Consider the following 24,134-nt stretch of genomic DNA (forward strand, 5'->3'; position numbering starts at 1 on the left):
TAGCAAATGGCCAATGCCCCATGATAATATAAGAGAGCTATAGTGACCTACAACATCCTACCTAGAAGATGTTCTCAGCAGCCCTGAGCTCTTTGACTTTGTGCACAAAAATGTATATCTCTCAGCTACTACTCCTAAGGATGTCCAGTGTGCAATGTACACACAGGAGTGGAGTCTGGAGGTTATCTGACACAGAACAATGGCTTTGTTTGCGTATGTTGATTAACTATCCCTAATTCACTACATTATTAGGAATATAGAAGTTAATATAATAATTTAAGGGGAAGTCCCAATCAGTGCTTATTTAAGGAATGTACCCTTATAACACAGCACATGTATCCATATCTTGTGGATCTGCGATTTGCGGACTGTAAAAAGGATAAACCTGTGTGAATGCAATCTTTTTGTGCAATGCTACATTCTTACCTTTCCTAGCCTGTCTTTCTTGAAGTTAAACATGTCTGACAACTGTCCCTCATTCCTCCAAGTCTAAATTCCATCCCACTCTGCTACATACTATAATTTCACAGTGGGAAGGTAGTAAATGCACAGCGCTGCACTATTTCAGAGCACAGATGGTTTAAACTCAGAAGCCCTACACGCGGCATCACTTTTGAGGTTGGGAAGAGGGGTTGTGTTGAACACAAGTTATGGATGTGCAGAAGTTTCAATGGTCAGTTGGACGCAATTTTAGACATCTTTTTTCATATTAGATCTTCAATTTTTTTTTCAATCAAAAGGATGTTTATAGGGAGCAATTGGATACGGCTCTGATGGAGGCCTGCATTTAAAACACTAAAATTTGCAATTTAACGTGGGTGATGTATTTTAGTCTTTTTTTCATTTGTTTACAATCAGGATCACAAGCAAGGTCTAGATCAGTGGCCTCCAACACATGACTCTCTTACCCCATACACTACAACCTTCTACAAGCAGAAAATGCTTGAAGTTTTGGTTTTACTATATCTGAAGAAGCATAGTTTAGAAAGCACTGATCTGGAAATTTAAAGGGTTTTCCTGGAAATCACATTGATGACCTATCCTAAAGATAAGCCATCAATATAAAATCAGTTCCACTCCTGGGATGATCAACAGAATGAAGAGTGACCCAGCACAGTCCATAAGATTGTAGAAGACACGTGTCAATGATAGTTTTGCTACTTCTCCTGCTGACTGGACACTCCTTGCAGACTCTTGCACTGGTTTGCTTTAGTGATCTGACTTGATGTGGGGTTAATGTTACCCACATTTAGTACACTACCCATAGACACCAATGTCCTCTCACTGGTCCTGTACTTTTCTGTTAGGCTACTTTCACACTTGCGTTGCTGTTTTCCGGTATTGAGATCCAGCAGATACCAAAAAAAAAAGTTTCCATTTTGTCCCCATATATTCTGAATAGAAAGAGATTGGTTCAGGATGCATTATGATATTTTCCACTCCATCAGCGTTTCGTTTTGTAACCGGACACAAAACTACTGCAAGCTTGCGGTTTTGTGTCCAGTCATAACGGGAGGGTGGGGGGGGTGGGGGGGAATGGATCCGGCACTGAAAACAATGTAAGTCAATGGTGACAGATCTGTTTTTTTAGGAGCCTAAAAATCCGGATCTGTCACCTATTGACTTTCAATGTATTTAGTGACTGATCCGTTTATTTCCGTTTTGATTTCACACAACCGCATCCTAACAGAACATTTGCATCCTGAAGTGCACAATCAAAACAAATCAGTTTAATTCTGGCATTGAAATCCTCTGCCGGGTCTCTATACAGGAATTAACAACACAAGTGTGAAAGTAGCCTTACCTCCCACTGGTTTGGGTAATTGTCCTGCTTCTCTTCTGTGCTCTGTACCACTCCCTCATTTACTCTGATCCGTGCTCCGCACACAAGATCGTGCTTTACAGCAGACTCTGCCCACTTCCTTTGCTTCACTAATCCCAAGGGAACCACTTTCACATAGTGCCCTCTAGGTCTAGCACAAGCAACACACAGACACAACCACAACTGTATGGACGTTGTTGTGGTGCGCTGGAGTGAAGTAGTTGTGGCCACTACCTATTCATTCTGCTAATCAGTGGGCGTCCCTTTGGTTAGAAGATCCCTGATAATACAAGGTAGGCCATTAACATGTAATATTCTGGAAAAATATTTTTTTTTAACCCATGTTCCAACTTCTGAAATGACCTTTTTACACTAGTGTATTCTATACCGGTGCTCCATGGATACTAGCTAGGAGACTATGGAGATAATGGTGCTTATGAATGGTTTATCCACTGTCTGAAATCAGCTTCTTTCGAATGCATGATTTATATTTCCCATGTGGTTTGCTTTCATGAAGAATTATATAAATTTTGTCAGTCTCTAAATTCTATTGCTGTTATCTGTCACTTGACAGAAAATAAAGAGGACATTCATTTCACCTTGGAACTCCCAGAGAGACTAGTACCCGGCTCTGAACGTGCGCACCTCTTGGTTCAGGGTGAGTAATCTTGACTGATAAATATCTTACCTGGGAAATGTCACTTTATACTGGAATATAATATTACAGTGTATTTTAGTTTTATGTGTGGATTTATATATAACCTGTTTTCCAGGTGATATCATGGCCAATATTAATGTTAACTTGAACAATTTACTCTATATGCCTGATGCCTGTGGAGAACAGAACGCAGCCAAGTTTCTCAGAGCTTTATACACACTGGAATATCTCGAGAGCATACATGAACTGACTCCTGAAAAAAAAGCCAGCATTATAGAAAATTTTGAGAAAGGTAAATAAAATTTCTGATCTAGTCGGGTATTTTTATCATGCAAATTTCCTCCTCTAGCTTCCAATATTCCTTAACTTTTCATATGTCATTGAAGCTGTTTCTCCACCTCTCTGATGATCTTAAGGTCATCCACATATACCATAAAATGATGACTATTTATTATAAAGGGGTTGTCCCATGAAAAATATTCTACATTTTTCAAATCAGCACCTGGATCTGAATACTTTTCCAAATTGCTGCCACCAGCTGCAGTAAAAAGGGCACACCCCCTGAGAAAGTGCACACCCCTGAGCTGCCAGGTTGAAATTAATCTATCAGAGCAATTGCAGCAATGAATGGGCAGATCTATGGATTCATGTGAGATTATAGGGCTGGTTCTAAACGTATTAGAAAGAAACTGTTATCTGTACTTATATCTGATTTCATTTTTTACATTAGTCATGGGATAACCCCTTTAATGGTTAACTAACATCCTCTTTCTTGCTTATATATGGAATAACAACCATAATGTAAAAAGTCACTAAATTATATGATGGTGTTGGTAAGTATATAATATTTTATGTGAAGTCATGAGGCTCATCACAAAACACTTGTAATTTGCAAAGTACAACAACGTTGCCATTTTGTGACTATCCTCAGATTTCTAAATCATCACACACCAAGATCTACAATGGTAAAAGTTCCTAGAAACTGCATTGTAGGAGCATTTTATGATATCTCATAATTTATCTACATAAGGGAGTCCAAGCAAAATAATTCTGGCTGCATTCTGCCAACGCAAGGGGGAGCCAAATATGTACAAATTGTTAAAGCTAGTATAGAACTTTGACTGTGTTCACATCTGCATTGGAGGCTTCTTTTGGATCCTCTCTTTAATTGTCCAGTATGTTGTGCTATTTTATCTGGTTAAATGCCGGGCTTCCTGGCAGAAACCTCGTAGACCTCATTATAGTCAAAAGGGTCCTTCGGGTGCTGTTCGTGTCCTTTCAACTTATCCAGTATTTTTTATTGTTCTAGTCCTATAACAGAGTAGAACTATGAAATATGAATACGCAATATTAGTATTAGTTGAAGCTACATACATGTCCATGCAGTGAGCTACCCTTGGTGGTAGGCTGTGTCATGTGGTGCGAGACAATATTATAATAGATATTAGTAGTTATGTTTTGCTATATCATGTCTTCAGAATAAAACATGTGTTTACTACTATAACTTGCATTACTCTGCTTTCCCTTCAGCTTACCAGAAACAACTGACATTTAGAACAGAAAGTGGCTCCTATGGGTTCTTTCGCGATGATGATAAAGCAAATATATGGTATGTGTAAAATAAATGTGAGATCCATTTTCTAGTAAATAACTGCAGCTATATGGCAATAATCACTTTTCTGGTACCGTATTTTCTTTGTCGATAATGGGCATATTGTAGATTGAGAAGAAAATTGCATAGAAAGATATGAGATATAATATTCAGAAGGTTGCATGTGTCATACAACAATAGTCACCTCTAACGTATGCACCTCCAGCAAATGCAGTTCTACAACTCTCAGCCTTCCTTGACCATTGGAAAGCACTGCTAGTATTCTCATGTTATAATGTTATGGCATATCACTTGCATATGACATAACATTACAATCGGAGGGGTCAAACTGCAGAAAATGAACTTCAATGAGGCACTATTGCAAGTTCCTTAAACATTGGGTAAACAGGAAAGCCACTATATGGAAAATTAGGATCTTTGTTTGTGATTCTTCTCCTTATTGTTGAGGATCAAGGGGATCTCTGGTGGACTTCCACTGATTAGAAACTGATGGTATATCCTCTTGATATGCCATTACATTTACAGGAAGGAAACTCCTTATTCGCTACTGAAAAATAAGTGGTAGGGAAGCTTCATATAAATTAAAGGAATAATTTTTAGGAAAGGCTTTAGAGAGAGTTCCCACTAGCCCCTGCCTTCTGTACCTGTCTCGACACACAGGACAGGTGAAGAGATGCCTGCTAAGTCAATCACTGGAGATGAAACACTAGACACAGCCTATGGGCAGATATAACGTGGCTTGTGGTTCAAAGACACTAAAATGAGGCCAAGTTATATTACCAGTCCTGCCCATCTGTTTCTGGGAAAAAGCAGATCCTATCTTCCTGTTCTGGACAACCATGTGAACCCACCAATGTAAGGGACCTACTAAGTTTAGGAAAAGAACAGGGGTAAACAAAGAAGTCTTCATTCCTGGTATAGTGGTTCTAACTGAGCTAGGAGAGGTCCCCATTTTTTCATTTATAACTGTGATGTTTCTGTATATTTTTCAGTCGGATGTATTAAATAATTAATGTGTTATAACGCTAACTTTTGTAGGCTCACGTCTGTAGTGGTCAAAGCTTTCAACAAAGCTCAGAAGTGGATTTACATTGATGAGAAGCAAATCCAGGAATCTGTGAAATGGATACAGAGTCTACAACAACCTGACGGCTGCTTCAAAGAGAAGGGGCAATACTTTAACAATAAATTAAAGGTAAGTAGATGAATTTCTGTGAGTAATGGTAATCCAAGTTCCTAGAAATACTGTAGGGAGAAAGCAAAGTGTGATGACTCTCACAGAGAGCTAGACACTTCTTAGGGACTGTAGTTTTAGTCATCAATTAAACATCATCCAACTAAACATAGTATTATGGCCCCTTGCACCTGGACACCCATCTTTTGCCATCTAGGTAACTCTATGAGTTACAGGGGAGGCCTTGCTCTACCAATGCAGAATTTCCAATGGTTGTTTGCTCTGTCCTAGAGCCCCGTAGCAAACATGTGGCACAGGTCTAAGCTGTGGCTAAGTGGCTGCTGTGATTGACAAACTGCACTAGCAAAAGTTAACAGAATTTCAACAGGACAATAGACCTTAAACAATTTAATGCAGTAGTCTCATGAACTCATGGCTTGGGTTTCATTTGAACTGGCCAGTGTGTATTGGCCCTGAGCACTGTAATTGCATTTTACTTGGCGTGTGCTTTGTGTAAGTAAATCTCATTGGTGACCTTGCTGACTCTTAAGGGTGTATTAGACACCCCAATCACACAGACGATTGCCCTGGCAAATCTGTAAGTGCTATTGTCACGTGGAAGCGACAAGGAGTGATAACAGTCAAGAAACAGTACACAACACAAACTTACACACTTGGGCCACGAACTGCCGAAGAAAGTAAAAATCATCTGTATAGTACACAGTTTCATCACTCAATACAGAGTTCCAAACTGCCTTTGGAAGTGACAACTAGCTCAAGAAATGTGCTTTGGATGCTTCATGTAATGGGTTTCAATGGTTGAGCAGCTGCACAGAAGTTTAAGATTACCATGTGCAATGTTACACGTTGGCGAGAGTGGTGTAAAATTCAGTGAAGCAGTGGAAAAAAATGTTCTGGATTTTTAAATCACATTTTAAAATCTGGCAGTCTGATGGAGAACTCTGCGTTGGTGAGTTTGATGTGAAGGTACTCGATTGGCCTGCACAGCGCTTTTGACGTTCACCCAATTGAACACCTTTGGGGTAAATTTGAACACCAATTGCAAGCCAGAACTTCTCGGGCAACATCAGGGTGCCCAACTGCACATTAACTCCCATGGTTTTAGAACAGAATATTCAACAAATTAATATATGTATCATGGTGTCCACATACGTTTGACCATGGTGTACACAGCTTGTTTCCAGGTCAAGAGAAAGGAACCCAGGGCTCTCCTGTGACAATGCGTGTTAGGGCATACTTTAGCCTTACCATATCCATGTTTCAAATATACAGGAGATCAAACATGAATTGTTTATCCAGCAATCAGGTGCAACATTTCAACCTCTATAAGCTCTTTGGCCGTCTTCTATAAGCTAGAGTAGAGAGCTGCTAACAAAGAGCAGCTCTTGCTGTGGTAAACCTGGCTGGACTATATCAGCTGCAGGTTTCAGCAGCCAAATCAGGGTAATCAGCTTATTTCCAGACTAGCATCAATTTAATAAGACCAAAAAGTTTGAAACTTGTTGTTGTTATTTTAGGCAGATAATGATGCGGGTCGTACTGCATTCGTCCTAATTTCTCTCTTTGAACAACAGAAGACATGCAATGTAAGTTATTTGATATATGTCATGTTCATGTTGTTAATTAGTGAATTTTTTTTTTTTTAATTGCATTTATCTGCATTTAATATTAAACAAAATTAAATACAATGTAGAATAAGATACTAGCTGATTTAAAAGCAGTAACTTCGAAACTTCTGGGCCCCAATGCAAAATTCAGAACAGGGCCACACCTATTTTGAGTCATTTGTAATACCCTTGTCATCTTATGTGATAGAGGTGCGGTTGGGTTCCTTCAGACATCGGGACCAGAAGCAACTGCTAATAGTGTTGAGTGAATCAAAGTTGATGAAGTGGACTTCGATTCGAATTTCTGGAAAAATTTGATTCGCCACAAGGTGGAATTTGCTTTATGGTAATGAATAGATTTTCCCTGAAATGGAGGTAAAAATAAAAAAAATAATACTTACCTCATCCATTTGCGCATGAAGAGGCAGTCACAGCTATCTGGCTTGAAGATCCCGAATGAAATCTCATGCACGGAGACGTATGACATCACGACACCAGCCGACAAGATGATGTCATCACGCACCACGCAAGATTTTGCGCTGGATCTTCAATAGCCGTGGCGGCCTCTTCATGCTCAAATGGATGAGGTAAGTACAACAAAATTATTATTTTTGGATCAACCCCTGAAAGGCCTCAATATTAATCTCAGATGCTGTGATCAGCAATGAACTCGGCATCTGAGGGGTTCAATGACGGGGATCAGCGCAATCGCCATTTCCTGTCATTGTACCCACTATTTGCAAAGAAATGCTCTTCGTGACAAAGTAATTCATCATGAAGCAAATTTTTTTGTAAAATTCGGTGATGTAGTCAAATAAAATTTTTGAGCACTTCACTAATTTCTAACTACTACCTCTGCTGTCCCTACATTTATGAGCCTATAAAAAGGTCTGCCAACGTACGGTGTAGAACAGTGAGTTAATTATGGCACTTTTTCTCAAAACAACTTGAAAGAGCATAAGAGTAAGGTAGTTTCATGGATCTCAATCTCCAAACTTTTTGAGTCACCTGCTTGTCATAATAAAACCAGAGGAAGACCACAGCCCAACCTGGAAGTGTCTATTCTTTATCTGTTTTGTGAATGATCACAGGAGTTTCTCATGGGGAAATATCAATGTTGTGATCTTATTTTGACATGTGGGTGATGATTTATTTTCCTAAAGACCTAACGTCATGCTCAGTGATACATTAGAAGTATATATGTAATGTTATTTGGAATGTAGTGATAAAAAGGATAATGGACCCATTTCTATTGTGACTTGTAGTATCGTAGGCACTGGGTTAATGAAGTTACAAAGAAAGGCGCAACATAGGGTAATAATGTTTTGAGGAAAAAAGGGGGTGGGAGCTCCAAAATGGAGGCTCACCTTTTTGAGTTGTGCTAGGATAGGCACACTTCTATTGTAGACTTGTCAAAGTTGAAGTCCAGTATGCCATGGAGTGCTGCCACAGGTCCAATGCCTCTGGTGGAGATGCCCAGTCCCCTCCAGAGGATAGGTATAGAGGAGAAGAAAGGTACTGCTTTGGCGCACAATGATCCAAGACGGCTGGAGGATATTTTCAAAGCTTCTCTGCAAACAACAAACACAGGTAAAGCAGTCTCCAGTCCAGTGGAGATGCCTTTACCTGTGTTTCTTGTTTTCAGAGAAGCTCTGAAAATATCCTCCAGGTCGCAATCCCTTATTGTCTTGCAATCTAATTCAGAAGAAAAAAATAGAAAAGAGAAACAAAGGATTTAGGATAGGATGAAAAAAAGTCAGCGGTTTAATCCACCATATAATGTACCCCCTCATATCTCTGGAACTGCCATTCTAGATCCAGTTAGTAATGATTAATCCAAATGGGATTTATCAACATTTTATTAAAAGAGATATAGCAAAAGTAAAGTCAACCCTGTGTTGCGAGGATCAATCTACAATTCCCCAGAATGAGCAGCACAATAGGCATCAAGAAAAAGGGGAACGTATGCAAAATGATACTGTCTTTTAGACACTTAACACACCTACCTCCACAATTTTGAAAAAAAATGATGTTTCATAAAATGCAGCAAATTTATTTTTGGCTCAAAATATCGGTGTTTATGTACAGCATGCAAGAAGTGCAGTGAAGCATATAAATGCTAAATATATCTCATTATTCATACAAAACTAATACATTCTTGCACCTTTTCAGCTTAGTGAAGAATTTCTTCCACTTTATTCATATTACCTTTATATCAGTTGATTTGAAAAAAAAGGTTATTTACATTATTTTACATTTTATTGTGCAATTTTCCTTTATAATAATGTAATATTCACCCAACTGCCCATGAAGAAAAGAGATGAAAAAATGTCTTCCCCTTACCTTTTCATCGAATTTCAATATGTTTGGTGTAGTCAGAGCTTCATAGAATATTACAGTGTACAAGGATAGACTGTATCATCTAGTGTTTGAAAGCGGAGTAGACACCTACTTAATTGTCATATTTTTTTATTTATTTTTTTGAGAATTGGTTTAAAGTAGAATTATATGAAACACTTCTGGCTGAAATTAATGAAAAACTTGACAGTAATTAGAAGATTCCCTGAATTAGTGCAGTAGCCTTATATAGTATTGGAAAAAAAATGTTGTGCATCAAACTTAAAGGCTATGTACACCTTTGGGGGTATTTTATTTACTAATTGGAATTTACTCAAAAATCATTTTTTCAATTCTGTTTTCTTAGAATCCCTTCATCTGACAGCTCATGTGTAGTTTTCATTGCTGATCTCCTGACCTCCTAAAAACTCATTATAGCTCAAGTCTTATTTAAGTTATATTCTTATCAGTTTAATAAGTGCTTATAAGGTCAGGAGAACAGAAATCAGAGTTACATAAGAGCAGTCAGCTGACAAGAAAACAAAGTCACACCTTGCTGGATTTTTTTAACTCTTGTATCTCAGAAATAGCTGAACATTTTTAATAAAGACCAATTGAAAAAATATATATTTTTATCCAAAATGAGTAAAATGCAATCATAAAAAAATTCCTCCGAAGGAGCTTTTAAAAATCTAAAGGTACAAAAGTGTAATGGATGTCACATGAAAGTTGTGAATGTTCCTGTGCCTTGCTGAAAAGCAAATGTCTTTATTTGCTTTTCTCAGGCCTTTTCAGGACAGCAACTAAGCAAGTCTGGTGTAAAGAAAATAGTATGAAATAGTATACTATAAAATAGTATAGTATATAAAAAAAATACCACATATGTTTCAGTACATATTCTTAAAAAAATTAACAAAAAAAAATCATCCCTTATAATACCTCCTGCTTTGTGACTGATCTTCCAGAATGATATAGATATTATAGCGATCATGTCTAAGAAGTTGTTGTCTTGTTTATGTTGTGTTTAGGGAACTATTGTGGAAAATGCCTTGCACTGTCTCAGGAAATCATTGGACAGTGATTTACCCGTGCACACCCTGGCTCTTATGGCATATGCCTTCACCTTATCAGGAGACAGTGAACTGAGAGACCAGATGCTGAAAAAACTGGACGAGAAAGCTGTAATAAAAGGTAACACATTTATAGCTACTATTGTAGTGAATAAATAACTGAGATAGCAGTATGAATATTAAAGTGTAACTGTCATTCATTTTATTTTTGTAATGTGTAGGGGCAGTGATACTGACCATTTTTTGTAATATACTTTCATTACTCAAATTGTACATTTCTATTAGAAAAATAGCTCCAAAGTGGCCAGGGGCGGACTGGGAACTTAAAGGGGTCCTGGAAAAGTGGCCCTATTTTGTAGTCAGGTCCAAATTGATGGAAGGCAGGGCGAGCAATACCATATTGTGGCACATAATACCACCCCAACAGAGTCAAATACCACAGTCCATCGCAAAACACTGCCAGCAGCACAAAATACATCCCCAAAAACTTCCACTGGCCGGCTGTAAGGAGAGCCCAGGAGGCCCCTTGGGCATCAGCCCACCGGGAAACTTCCCTGTAGGGTCTACGGCCAATCCGCCCGTCGAGTGGCCCATTTTGAGCCTTAGCAACATCCCCCTGTCCTCTGTTTATATAACTTTGGAGATTTGCTCAGCATTGACTGTGTTATGTTCAGAAGAAAGGGGGTTGTTGTTAAGGCTCAAAATGGGTCACTTTAGAGATATTTTTCTAATAAAAATGTACGATTTCAGTAATTAAAGTATATTACAAAAATGGTCAGTTTTTCTAATAAAAATATACGATTTCAGTAATTAAACTATATTATATAAATGGTCAGTATTACTGCCTATATACAAAACAAAAATAAAATAAGAATCGGGTCCCCATCCCAATCGTCACCTAGCTACCATGTGTGAAAATCGCACCGCATCCGCGCTTGCTTGCGATTTTCACGCAGCCCCATTCACTTCCTGCGTTGCTTGAAAAATGCACAATATAGAGCTTGCTGCGATTTTTTTTTTTTACGCAACGCACAAGTGATGCGTGAAAATCACTGCTCATGTGCACAGCCCAATTGGAGTGAATGGGTCCGGATTCAGTGCGGGTGCAATGCATTCACCTCACACATTGCACCCGCACAGAATTCTCGCCCGTGTGAAAGGGGCCTTACACTTTAAATACAGTGAATAACTAAAAGCAAAGCTCCCTTCAGTCCTTTGTAGCATCCCTGGTGATCTAGGGCAGAGAAAGGGCTAATGACAAGTAAGGAGTAAGATGGGTCAAGGTGATGTAAAACAAAAAAAGTAAAAGGTATATGTGAACTATACGGAGTGAGGGAAAGAGAAAGGGACGGATGTGAATAAAAGGCTCAGAGGGAGGAAATTGTGGATACATTTGAAGGTAAACTAAAGTGGAACACGATGAGACAATGTTGTAAAGTGGTGACCAAGTTTGTTTGTGTAGCTCACATGGCATCTCTTGTCCTGTCTAACTGCCATGATTAACTGCCTGGACAGTTTGACAAGATGGAGTTTGACTTATGCCCGCTCCTGCACGAGTGCCTTCCTCTTGGACTATGTATAGATTTATAAGAAAGTATGAGTTTTGATCTAGGTATAATTTAGTTTATTTGCCTATTAATCAATTAAACTTGACATATGGGGGGAAAAGTTATGTAGAGGTAAGGCTACTTTCACATTTGCATTTTTGCTGGATCCGTCATGGATCAGCGAAAACACTTCCGTTAGCATAATACAATCTGCAGAATCCGTTATGAACAGATCCGGTTGTATTATCTCTAAAATGACCAAGACTAAAACCATCAATGGGTCAATGGGCCCCAGATCCGTTTTCTTTTGTGTCCGAGAAAATGGATCTGGCACCATTGACTTACATTGTGTTTCACGCCGACTGTGTCTTGCTCCATATCCCATGACACACTCAAAAACGTTGCCTGCAGCGGTTTTGTGTGCCTTATGGGAACACAGTGTAATGGAACGGAATCCATTCTGGTGCACTACGTTCTGTTTGGGTCAGTTTTGTCACCATCGACAATGAATGGGGACAATGTTGAAGCGTTTTCCTCTGAGATTAATGACAGATCTCAATACCGGAAAGGAAAACGCAGATGTGAAAGTAGCCTAAACAATCAAAGTTGCAGGCCTAGATGGACCATAAAATTCACCAAGGATCACAGGCTTCACAAAAGTTGAAACAACTGATTAATTAGGAAAACAGACACATTATGCACCATGAAATAAAACTTGCAGTGATGATAATAGAAATTCCGCAGAGTTAATTAGCAGGAGGTTATGCAATGACACATTGCAGATTCATATTGATGTATACTAAAGACATGAAAATAATGAAGGAACACATATGGTATTAAAGAAGTTGCCTTACCTCAGCAAATAGCATTTATCATGTAGACAAAGCACTTACTAATGTATTGTACTTGTCCATATTGTCTCCTTTGCTGGCATTATTCATTTTTTCATGACATTTTACACTGCTCATATCCAGGATTACGACCGCCCTGCAATCCAGCAGTGGTGGCCGTGCTTGCACACTATAGGAAAAAAAGCTGACCTATGCATACTCCCATCCAACTGGCCACCAGAAAGGCCAATACCAATTCCAAAGGAGCATGTATGGCCTATAAGTCTCCTCACGCCGACTAAAGCGCTCTCTCCCCAAGGAGAGATAGGCCTAAGTCAGGATTTGGGGGTACTATCACCCACTTAAGACAGTACTCTCTGCTCTGCACTGATGGGGTCAATCACCCCGAAACAGCTGTCTGTAGATGAGGTGCTGGCTTTTTTAATATCTAAATCATGTTTCAAGACTTATTTTTAGGGTCAAACATTGACTTATAGGATAGCTGCCTTACACCTGGTGGCATTAGATGCAGAGCTTCTTAAGAACTCATTCGCATCCCTTTTCTTCCTTGAATTTTTTATAAATGACCAACAGTGTCATCTGCAAAGCACCTCCACTATCTTACCTCCTCGTCCTTGCTTCAGGATAGGAAGCACACATTTAGAAATTATCTGCTCACCTTTCCTCTGTCTTACAAAAATGTGGCATTTGGAACCAAGAATTTCAAATTTTGACTCATCAGGCCAAAGTACACAAGCTGTTCTCTTCTTTTTGTTCCTCAGTAGTGGGTTCTTTGGGGCAATTCGATCAAAAAAAGCTGATTCTCCTCTGAACAATTCATTGAAGTGAAAGTACAGCGTGGATGGGCACAACAGACTGTTGTGGGCTGTGGTAATATGGCAGAGTGCATACAAGCGCTGCTGCTCATTAGCCACATACCCCAACCTCTCTGTACTTTCACTCCATTACTACACACAGCTAATATCTTATGAGCTGCATGTAAGATTGCAATTCATGACAGCAAGAGTAGTAAGGAGTTCTGAGACAGCTCTTTAGCTAACTGCTTTGAAGTAACTTCAGCTGTGTTACTAGGACTATTAGGACAGGTTTTGTGTGTGCAAATAGGGCAGCTGCCATTTTACTTCCCCTGATGTTCACCCCCTGATGTTGGGAATGTGTTTATAATAAAGTAATATTTAGGTAATTTCAGTAATTGTATTTTGTTCATTTCAGGAGAACCTCTTTAAAGTAAAAATAGACAGTTTTTACTTAGTTAAGGAGTTCTTGCCATAATGCGGATTAGAAAAGTAGTAGATTAGGGTTAACCTTTGTATGGAGTGGTATACCAATGCTACCTCTGCATAACCCAACTAATGGTCTTAAACACATTATGAAGGCAAGAAATGATGTGTACATAAGGCCTAAGGCCTTTATTAAAACTAGCATATAAAGGAGGTCAGCACCAGTAGTACACAAAATAAAACTGTGTACCCAGCAGTCTGCAATTTTTGTAATTCCAAACATAAATATAAAACTACTTACGCTTCCCGAAGGATTTTTACTCATAGCATGTAAACTCTTAGTAAGAACTGTACTGGGCTTCCAACAACATATCTGGCTATTTCAGTTTAAATATAGAAGAATTGCTGAGAGTGCTGGTCAATCTGCCTTCTTTCATCTGTAGTGGCTTATCTTGTGTTTCTTTCTATGATCTTCTAAGAACATGTTATTAATTATTTTCTTAACAGAAGGAACAAAGCACTGGAAACAGAACCCTGACGATCCTGATGATATTGAGACGCTATCATATATTGTTCTAGCCTTGCTTTCCGACAAGACAATAACCAGCAAAGATCTGGGAGAAAGTCTAGTTATCATCGGTTTGCTAACGACCCTACAAAATCCTTATGGAGGCTTCCAATCTTCCCAGGTTGCATCTCGTTCTTAAAAAACTCACAACCATTTAGTCTAAGATCAGCATCACACAAGTGTGATACTGCTACATCCTAGCTTCCACATGACATCCACAACACCTGGAAAATCTCCCAGAGTAGGACTAAGTTCACACACATAACAAATCTCCTTGTGTTGGCTTTTCCCCACAAAAAAAAATTCATACTGTAGGCGGCAGATTTATGTGAATTATGTGGATGAGTTGTACTGGGGTTGTACTATAAATTTACAGCAATTCCTTCACGTGTGAACACTAATAGTTCATGGAGAGTAACACAGAAAATATTGGGTCACATGAAAATTGCATTTACATACAACCGTCATACAAGTGTATAAAAATGTGCAACAGCTGATATCAAAGGTTTTTGCATTTGGTTTTGGATCTCTTAAATTCCTCAATGTTCTTGTCACTGCAGCTTCAGTTAGGCAATTTTCTTTCCAGTATAGACAGTCAGGGTTGCATCACAAATTAGGCCAGGTGAGGTGGTCGCCCCAGGCAGCACCAGTTAGGGGAAAGAGGGGGGCAGCGAAAAGGCCATGGGCAATGAGCACTTTCATTGTGGCAAAGGAGTTAGATTAAGAAATTGGCATGGGGGGGGCGTTTCAGTTTTTGCCTCAGGCAGCAGAAAGGCTAGGTGCACCCCTGTAGACAGTGTAAGTTATGTTTCTCAGTTGCCAGTGTAACCTATGTGAATTCAACCTCATCTTTCCTTTAGGACACAACTGTGGCCCTTGAAGCTCTGGCCAAATATGCCAAAGCCACGAACAACCAGAAGAGGGATTCAACAGTGACAATTAGTTCTGAGTCCGGTTTCCAGAAAATAGTTCACGTGGAAAAAAGCAACAGTCTTCTTGTACAAACAGTTGACCTTCCAAAAATCCCTGAAAAATATACAATTAGCAATAAAGGCGATGGCTTTGTCTTACTTCAGGTATGTGTATGTGGCCTGAGGTTGAAAATATTCTATATTTATCATCACCTAAATGTTTATAGAGCTCACACCAATGTCATGACCTCCATTTATAATAAAACTACCTTACCATAACCTTACTTACTCGTTTGAAGAAGGAGTGCTAGTTTATGTCTAGTTTCCCTCCTTTTCCCAGTATTTTCCTTCCTTCTCTTCCTTGTTGCCCTATGGCATACGTTATGATCAACTACACTCTGTGTTAATAATAAAACCTTTTTTAACTAACACACTATAGTTTATTATACATATATTAGTGCTAATTACAAAGCCCTGCCCCCAAATTACTCCTATATGCAGTGCTAAACCCACCCACAACTATGCAGATACTGTACAAACGTACACACACACTTAGAGCCCCTTAACCCACCTAACAATTAACTCTCCCCTTATATCGAAAGGGGTATACATACAGGGGGAGGAAAGGGGGAACTACTGCCAGAGAGGCAAGACAGGGGGACAACAGCAGTCAAGGGAAAGAGAAGAGAGAGAGATATAGAAAGCTCCCTACAAGTAACAGAGGGAGCAACAGGAGAAGATAGCCAAAAAGGGAAGATATACAAATATTTAGATAGCAGCCTGTTGTCTAGCTCCACAGGGGAAGGTGAGTTGGCAGTGTGAAGCAGTACGGTTAGCTGATCAATAGCTTCTGGATGGTCAGAGGTCCATTGTGTTCACCCTGAGCACACCAGCACTGTGGGGTCAAGCCTATGATTCACATGCCAAACGGGGGTACAGATGCTGTGCACATCATGGACTTGTGATGGCTAACCTCCAGCACTCCAGCTGTGGTAAAACTACAACTCTCAAGATGCACACTTGCTTGACTGTTCTCAGAACCCCAAAGAAATGAATGGAGCATGCTGGGAGTCGTAGTTTCACCACAACTGGAGTGCCGGAGGTTAGCCATCACTGTCCTAGACTGTATTACTGACACAGTGTGGTTCACTTTGACAGTTGTGGCCATGCAGGCTGGCTGCGTGCTCTCTCACATACTGGCTGCAAGCTAACTCCGCTGTATACTGGTTGCTTAGGGCTGCGTGCTGGCTGCAGTGTTGTGTGTGAACTGCTGCCTTTGTTTGTGTCTCCACACATCCATATCCTGTCACTGTATCCTGGCTCCTGTCACTAGTGCCGTGCAGGCTGGCTGCATGCTCTCTCACATACTGGCTGCAGGCTGACTCCTGTGTATGCTGGTTGCTTAGGGCTGCATGCGCTTTGTGTACTGGCTGTGGGTGTTCCCATGTATGCTGGTTCTGTGATGTGTGCTGGCTGAGGCCTTGTGTGTGAACTATGGCCTGTAAATGTATCATAGTGCGGTTCTGTCACTCCTTGTTTTTGTGTAGGCTGGCTGCCTGTAACCTCGTACTAGCTACAGTTATCCTGTGTATGCTGGTTGTCATTTGGGGCGTGCTGGCTGCAGCATTCTGTGACTGGTGTGAATTGACACTTTTGATTGTATGTTTTTTGCTTCTGGTTTCTCCTGGTTCTGGTGAGGTTAAGATTCCCTGGTCTGTTCCTGGGTGTGGCTTATCAGGTGCCCTCCTTATTGCAGCTATTTCTATCTGTGAGCTGTAGGGCTTGTGGTTGGTCTGTCCTTTGTCTTGCTGGGTGTAGCACCTTTCTGCTGACCCAGGGGGTTTTGCCATCTGCCCTTCTGTGTGGTGTCACCTGGTAAAGTGTTGTTGATGTTGTAACCTATCTGTTCCATGTACAGCCTGGTAGTGCTTCATTGCTTATCCTGTCTGTTTCATGTATATCCTGGAAGTGCTTCTGCTTCTATTCCTGTCCTGTGTATCTCCTGCCTTCATGAGAGGGCTCCTGGATATCTAGTCTGTGTGCAGCTCTGCCTGTGACTGCCATGCTTCTGTTCCACATGGGGTCCAGGCATCTGCTTGCGCAACGAGCCGGACCGCAGGGGAAACATGTGAGGCTACGGTAGGCCGATGGGGGTAGTAGTTCATTTACTCACGGTTAGCAGAGCCTCCCTGTGCTGGCAGTGCAGTGGATGGGAAGACAGCATCAAATCCTCCAGGCACTCTCTGTTGCAGGGTACACCAGCCATATGGAAGTTGAGGTGCCCTTGATGGTATAGGTGTTTAACGTGCTATGGGAGTTGAGCCCCTGTGTTTGTGATAGTCAGTACACATACAGTTCATTTGTATGGCATGAGTGATGACTCAGAAATAGGCTCAGTAGCTATCGTTAGGCTACTTTCACACTAGCATTTTAGTTTTCCAGTATTAATATCCGTCATAGGGGCTCAATACCGGAAAAAAAAGTTTTGTCCCCATTCATTGTTAATGGGGACAAAACTGAACTGAACAGAACGGAATGCTCCAAAATTCATTCTGTTCCGTTTAGTTGCATTCCCATACCGGAGAACAAACTGCAACATGACCCTCAATGCAAGTCAATGGGGACGGATCCATTTTCTCTGCCACAATAGAAAACTGATCCGTCCTCCATTGACTTTCAATGGAGTTCATGACGGATCCGTCTTGGCTATGTTAAACATAATAAAACCGGATACGTTCATAACGGATGCAAATAGTTATCAGTAACAGCGTTTTTGCTGAACCCTGCCAGATCCAGTAAAACCGCTAGTGTGAACGTAGCCTTACAGACGATGTCTTTGTCCATTATATAATAGTATATATTTATCATTAACTAAATTTACAGCTCACACCAATGTCATGGTCGTTATTTATAACACAACCAGGACGGTTATGCTTCTACAAATTTTACAGTACATACTTTCAGACATTAATCAGTATTTGATAACACGCACTAGAGTTGCATCAAAGACATCTCATCCAGCCAAACAATACCCTGCTCTACACTGATGAGGGCAAGACCCCTACAGATGGGTCACGCTTCACTTTGGAAGAGTCTGTGGTTTGGTTGGTAGAAGTTTGTTCTCTTCCTTCTGAAGTAAAACTAATTTGTACAAAAGGGTATGAAACTATTAAATTCAATATGTGTTCCCCGGGGTTTGTTAGTTTAAAACTTTCTGTCTTCTCTTTCTAGGTACACTTACATTATAACGCTTTTCCTAAAGCATCTGACAAAGATTACTTTTCCCTCAATGTAAGTACTGAGCCATCTGCCTGCACTCATGAATCACAGAAGAAGTTTGATGTTCATGTGGATGTCAGGTGAGAGAAAATTCCTTAGAATACCACAGTGCACAAATTTGACACTTCTAGTAGTATCCAGACGTCTGATGTGCCAGGTTTATGCAGTTACTTATTTTTATATTGTGTCTGTCATGCCCCTTGTTTTTTTTTTTTTTTTTAAGACATTCTCAATACTATTTGTACTTCCAAATAGAAGCATTTATACCTTTTGCACCTTACATTATGGCGACCAAGATCTTTAGCAAAATCCTTGCTAGAAGGATCTAGAATACTGTTATTTATCTCCCTTAAAGGGGTTTTCCCATCTCAGACAATGGGGGCATATTGCTAGGATATGCCCCCATTGTCTGATAGGTGCGGGTCCCACCGCTGGGACCCGCACCTACAATGAGAACGAAGTCGGGAAATGAACGGAGGGAGCACTGCCCATGCGCAGCCGCCCTCTATTCATTTCTATAGAGCCACCAAAAATAGCCGAGAGCTGGCTCGGCTATTGCCGTCTGCCCCATAGAAATTAATGGGAGCATGGGCCGCGCATGCGCGGTGTGCTCCCATTCACTTCTATGGGAGCAGCGCTTGGTGGTGGACGGACCCCGGGAAATCCAGGGTCCTCCAGCCACAGCGCTCCCAGCTTCGTTCTCGTTGTAGGTGTGGGTCCCAGAGGTGGGCGGCAATGGGGGGCAAATCCTAGCGATATGCCTCCATTGTCTGAGATGGGAATACCCCTTTAAAGGGGGTACTCTAACATTTTAATATTGATGGTCTATCCTCAGGATAAGCCATCAATATCTGATCATCAGGGGTCTGCGGTAAGCTGTTGTGCAGTAGTGGATGGAGTTGGTTACTGCGACACTGATTCTATTGAAGGAAATGGGAGCAGCATTCAGTAACCAGCTCTGCTCACTACACCGTAAACACACCTGAGTAGTTCCGGCGCCAACTTCCAGCACCAGAGCTACAGATCTAGCAGTGGGCTAACATGTTAACCTGACTCAGTTATTCCGACAGTGGATTTAGACTGCCCGATTTTCAGGTGAATTATTGGGAACAAGCGAAACGCTCATTCATCGGGGGGTCCAGTCATTCGTGCAAGCACATCAATCATTGTTTCTGGGCAGCAGATCATGCTTTCACGTGGACAAAACAGACAATTACCGGGAATGAATCAAACTTTCCCGATAACTGATCATGCGAAGAGATGATAGCTGCATCTACAGAAAGCCGCAACAGCTGTCTCCTCTGTATGGGGACCAGTGATCGCCACTGTGATCACCCATCCCCATACAGATTAACTGTTTCTTGGCAGCAGATCCCTGTTTACACAGCATGATCTGCTAACAGGCAGAATATAATAGAGGAGGAAATGCTGAGCTCGGCGATATAAAGGTTTCTATGATTTTGTTCAGTATGTTCATGTTAAAAGCTGTGTAATAGCCCGTATCCAAAATTAAGCCTGTGAGTCCTGCTTCCCCTGTCCACAGACATTGATTGACAGCATTATCTGTATACATTTATAGCTGTCAATGTGTGTGGGCCAAGAAGGACTCACAGGCTTTCTCTACGCATTCTGGAAGCATTAAAATACCGTATGAAATCATAGAAAACCATATAATCTTGCAGGATCCCATTCTCTATCCCATGCTACTCTCAGAGAGGAGACTTGACAGAGCCACTTGAACTACTGCTTTTGATTCATTTGTATTCAATGCTGTTTCTTGATCCTATTTTTATACCTTACTTTTGAAACACAAGTGCCTTCATCTGAAATCTATATTATCTGTAGATATACTGGAAAGCGAGAAAACACCAACATGGCACTGATCCTAATTGAGCCTACATCAGGATACATTCCTGATAAAAAGAGTCTTGAAAAGGTGAGGAACGTTCGGTAGAATCAGATAAGACACATAATCAACTCTCTGAACAAACTATATTTATTAAAATGGTTGTCCAGTTTATGTTAAAGGGGTTGTGCAGTCATTTATATTGATGACCCATCTTCAGGATAGGTCATCAACATCTGATCAGCGGGGGTCCAACACCTGGCACCCCAGCCAATCAGCTGTTTGACGAGGAGACAGCGGCGTAGTGTTATTACAAATACTCTCCCAATTCAAGTGAAGGGCGCGAGTACTCATCATTACACTGCACTTCGGAGACTATGTGCACTCAAGGCTACATTTACGCAAACATATTTTGTTTCCATGTCCGTTCGGTATGTCTGTTCTGTAGCCCCACAAAAAGATAGAACTTGTTCTATTCTTGTCTGTTTTGCTGACAAGGATAGGCATGGTTGCAATGGATCCATAAAAAAAACGGATGCTATACGGAAAGTCAGAAAAATGAAAGAAAACCGGCACTCCCAAAAAAAATCTTTTCTGGTGATAGATTTATTGGTCACTCATATTAGGGTGATACGCTGCGTTTCGGCACTGACAGGGGCCTTTTTCAAACAAGAAGTGAGCAGTAATATGAGTGCTCATATTGCTGCTCACTTCTTGTTTGAAAAAGGCCCCTGTCAGTGCCGAAACGCCGCGCGTCACCCTAATATGACTGACCAATAAATCTATCACCAGCAAAGATTTTTGGGAGTGCCGGTTTTCTTTCATTTTTCTGATTTTGGGATTACGTCCACACAAACCGAGCACCCCTTAACCAGCACGCTGTGCCGCCTGACTTCATCACACGCTATACGGAAAGTCATCCTTTTTTTTGCGGATCCGCAATGAAGAGGAAGTAGTGCTTGCATGCAGCGCTGCCTCCTCTTCAAACAGCTCATCAGCGGGATGCCGGTTGTTGGGACCTCACTGATCCCATATTGATGACCTATCCTGAGGATAGGTCCTCAATATAAATTGCTGCACAATCTCTTTAAGTCTAAGCATAGGACATGACTAGCTTATCGGCAGTGGTCCGACAGATGGCACCCCTGGCAATCATCTGTAGCTCCATGGCTGGAAATACACAGCTTTATCAACTGTGTAGTGGACAGAGATTCTCATTGACTTTAATGGGTACAGCTTACCATTTGCATATGAATTAAAAGAGCTTTCTCTCCAGAATGAAGTAACTGATGGCTAAGTGAAAGGTATCATTACATTCAGCCGAGCTAGTCCTACAAGGCACTGGGGGAGATTTATCAAACTGGTGTAAAGTAGAACTGTCTTTGTTGCCCATAGCAACCAATCAGATACCATCTTTCATTTTCCAAAGAAGCTGTGAAAAATGAAAGGTGGAATCTGATTGGTTGCTATGGGCAACTAAGCCAGTTCTACTTTACACCAGTTTGATAAATCTCCCCCATTGTGTCTGGTTTTACACACGATTTACTGGTGACGGAATCCCTTTAAGTGATCATTTCATAACAAAATTAAATCTACTTTCATAGCTGAAACAACATCCAGGCGTCCAAAGAACAGAAGTATCAGCAGAGAAGGTTACCATTTATCTGGATACGGTGAGCAGAACCTGACTACAATAGTGGCAGTAAACAATTCAAGCCTCAGTCAAAGAGAGGCAATTTCTGAGGTTGAGAGTGCTGAGGCAGGGGGCGTTAGCAGTATAGAAGATTTTTTAGGCAGGACCCCCATCCCTGACGACTGTACCTCCTAAGATAAAAGAAAAGCGACCATCAATGACTTGCTCCTCTAACATTAGGACTGACAATCTCCAAATTCTCAATTTATCCCATTGACAGCTCAGTGACACCGAAATGAAAGTGCTGAACGCTGGTTTGTCTTTTTCACAAATAGAAAAAGGGTTTTTTGCTTCATACGACCAAAAAAAATTGTGTCTGCAGTTTGAGATAAAACCCAGTGATTTATCACATGTACAACTCCTCACTGACTTGTTTGATTAGGGGCGAAGCAGGCTAGGTGAGGGACCCTTAACTGATTTGCAACTCTCCTCCCAGAAAAATCCTCCCATTAATGACAAGAAGGTCATGGAAACTTTTTTGGATGTTGTCACAGATCAATTACACCTTTTGGGTCGATTTTAGATGATGCCCTGGCAGGCAATCCTATTAATAAAACCAAGATGGCCTACCTTCTCCCTAAACATCCATGGTTTGCTTGCTTTTATTGTGAGCCCAAAATCCACAAAGGGGTTAACCCACTCAAAGGAAGACCTATTGTCTCTGGGGTGGGTACTCTCACACAGAATTTCAGTTGCAATGTTGATCTAATAATGAGACCCTTTGTTACATCCCTGGCATCCTACAGTATGTGCATGACTATACGGATGTGCTAAAGAAACTTGATGGTCTTTACTGTGAAGAGGTCACGTCTATGGGAAGTATGGATGTGAAGGCCCTCTACAGTCCTCACGATCAGGGATGCCATGCAATAGAGTACTTCTTTCATCAAAGGGGAGAAGAACATATTTGGTCACAATTGCTTTATAACCACCCTTCTAGAGTTCATCTTCAGATAATATCTTCACGTTCCATCAGAGAGTTATCCACCATCTCAGGCACTTGGTGAAAGACAGCCTACCTATGCCAGCCTGTACCTTGGCTGGTGGGAGAGGAACATTGTATTTGGGGAAAGCATGGAAGCCTATTAATCTTGTAATTTAATGTGACTATGTTACACTGACGAAGTGTTGATTCTCTGCAAAGGCAATGCAGCACAATTTTCACATTTCATGGTAGCCCTTAATATCTATTTACTAGGCATGTTTTTTTACATCTGAAATACAGGCCGACACCACCACATGTCATGATCTTACTATTTACCACAATACTGACAGTAAAATCTTTTCTGGAACATGTGCATGAAGTACTGCAACCAAAAATCTGTTGCAGTGAAAGTCCCAGAGGCTCTTAAGAGGGGCATTCCTAAGGCCAGTATTTAAGATCCTCGAACATATGTTTCACCTTTTTAGATTTAAATCTTGCAGCAAATTTTATTTGAGTGACCGATTTGAGAGTAGGGGCCACCTCAAGAGGGTTCTCAAGCAAGCATACTACCACTCATGCAATAGCAATCACACCCAAGTTAAAGATCTCATCCTAAAATTTTAGCGAATTTGGAGGACGGACCCTGATTTAGGCCATCTGGAGGGCCAGGACCCACTTATTACATATCAAAGGTGCTGTAATATTAAAGATAGGCCGGTTTATATGTTTTTTTTCAACCATAGGCCAATTAGGCTGGATTACCCGCCAAAATATTGGGCACCTATAGGTGTGGGTGCTGTATAGCCTGTAGATCTATTGATATAGGCAAGAACTTCCTATGTTCTGTCACCAATGAGCAGTATTTTATTATATCCTTCATCGACTGTCAATATATTGAAGAATGTCGTCTTCAATATATTGACAAAACTATTAGGGAACTGAGGTTTCACAATGGAGAACATTTGGCAGACATCCATAATAAAGCAGACACCC

The 24,134-nt window shown here is 40.8% G+C and overlaps 1 protein-coding gene across 1 annotated transcript in view; it reads left to right on the plus strand.

Moving 5' to 3' along the window:
- LOC122939843 (alpha-2-macroglobulin-like) overlaps positions 1–24,134 on the plus strand; it is a 138,827-nt gene that overhangs the window by 108,255 nt on the left and 6,438 nt on the right. The window contains exons 23-33 of the mRNA XM_044296034.1: positions 2,397–2,480; positions 2,596–2,772; positions 4,011–4,089; positions 5,131–5,287; positions 6,805–6,873; positions 10,260–10,422; positions 14,427–14,608; positions 15,348–15,563; positions 18,630–18,757; positions 20,523–20,613; positions 22,128–22,196. Coding sequence (XP_044151969.1) covers positions 2,397–2,480; positions 2,596–2,772; positions 4,011–4,089; positions 5,131–5,287; positions 6,805–6,873; positions 10,260–10,422; positions 14,427–14,608; positions 15,348–15,563; positions 18,630–18,757; positions 20,523–20,613; positions 22,128–22,196 — 1,415 coding nt within the window. The remainder of the gene's footprint in view (positions 1–2,396; positions 2,481–2,595; positions 2,773–4,010; positions 4,090–5,130; positions 5,288–6,804; positions 6,874–10,259; positions 10,423–14,426; positions 14,609–15,347; positions 15,564–18,629; positions 18,758–20,522; positions 20,614–22,127; positions 22,197–24,134) is intronic.

The sequence above is a fragment of the Bufo gargarizans genome, chromosome 6 (assembly GCF_014858855.1).
Source record: "Bufo gargarizans isolate SCDJY-AF-19 chromosome 6, ASM1485885v1, whole genome shotgun sequence".
In the NCBI taxonomy this organism is placed as follows: domain Eukaryota; kingdom Metazoa; phylum Chordata; class Amphibia; order Anura; family Bufonidae; genus Bufo; species Bufo gargarizans.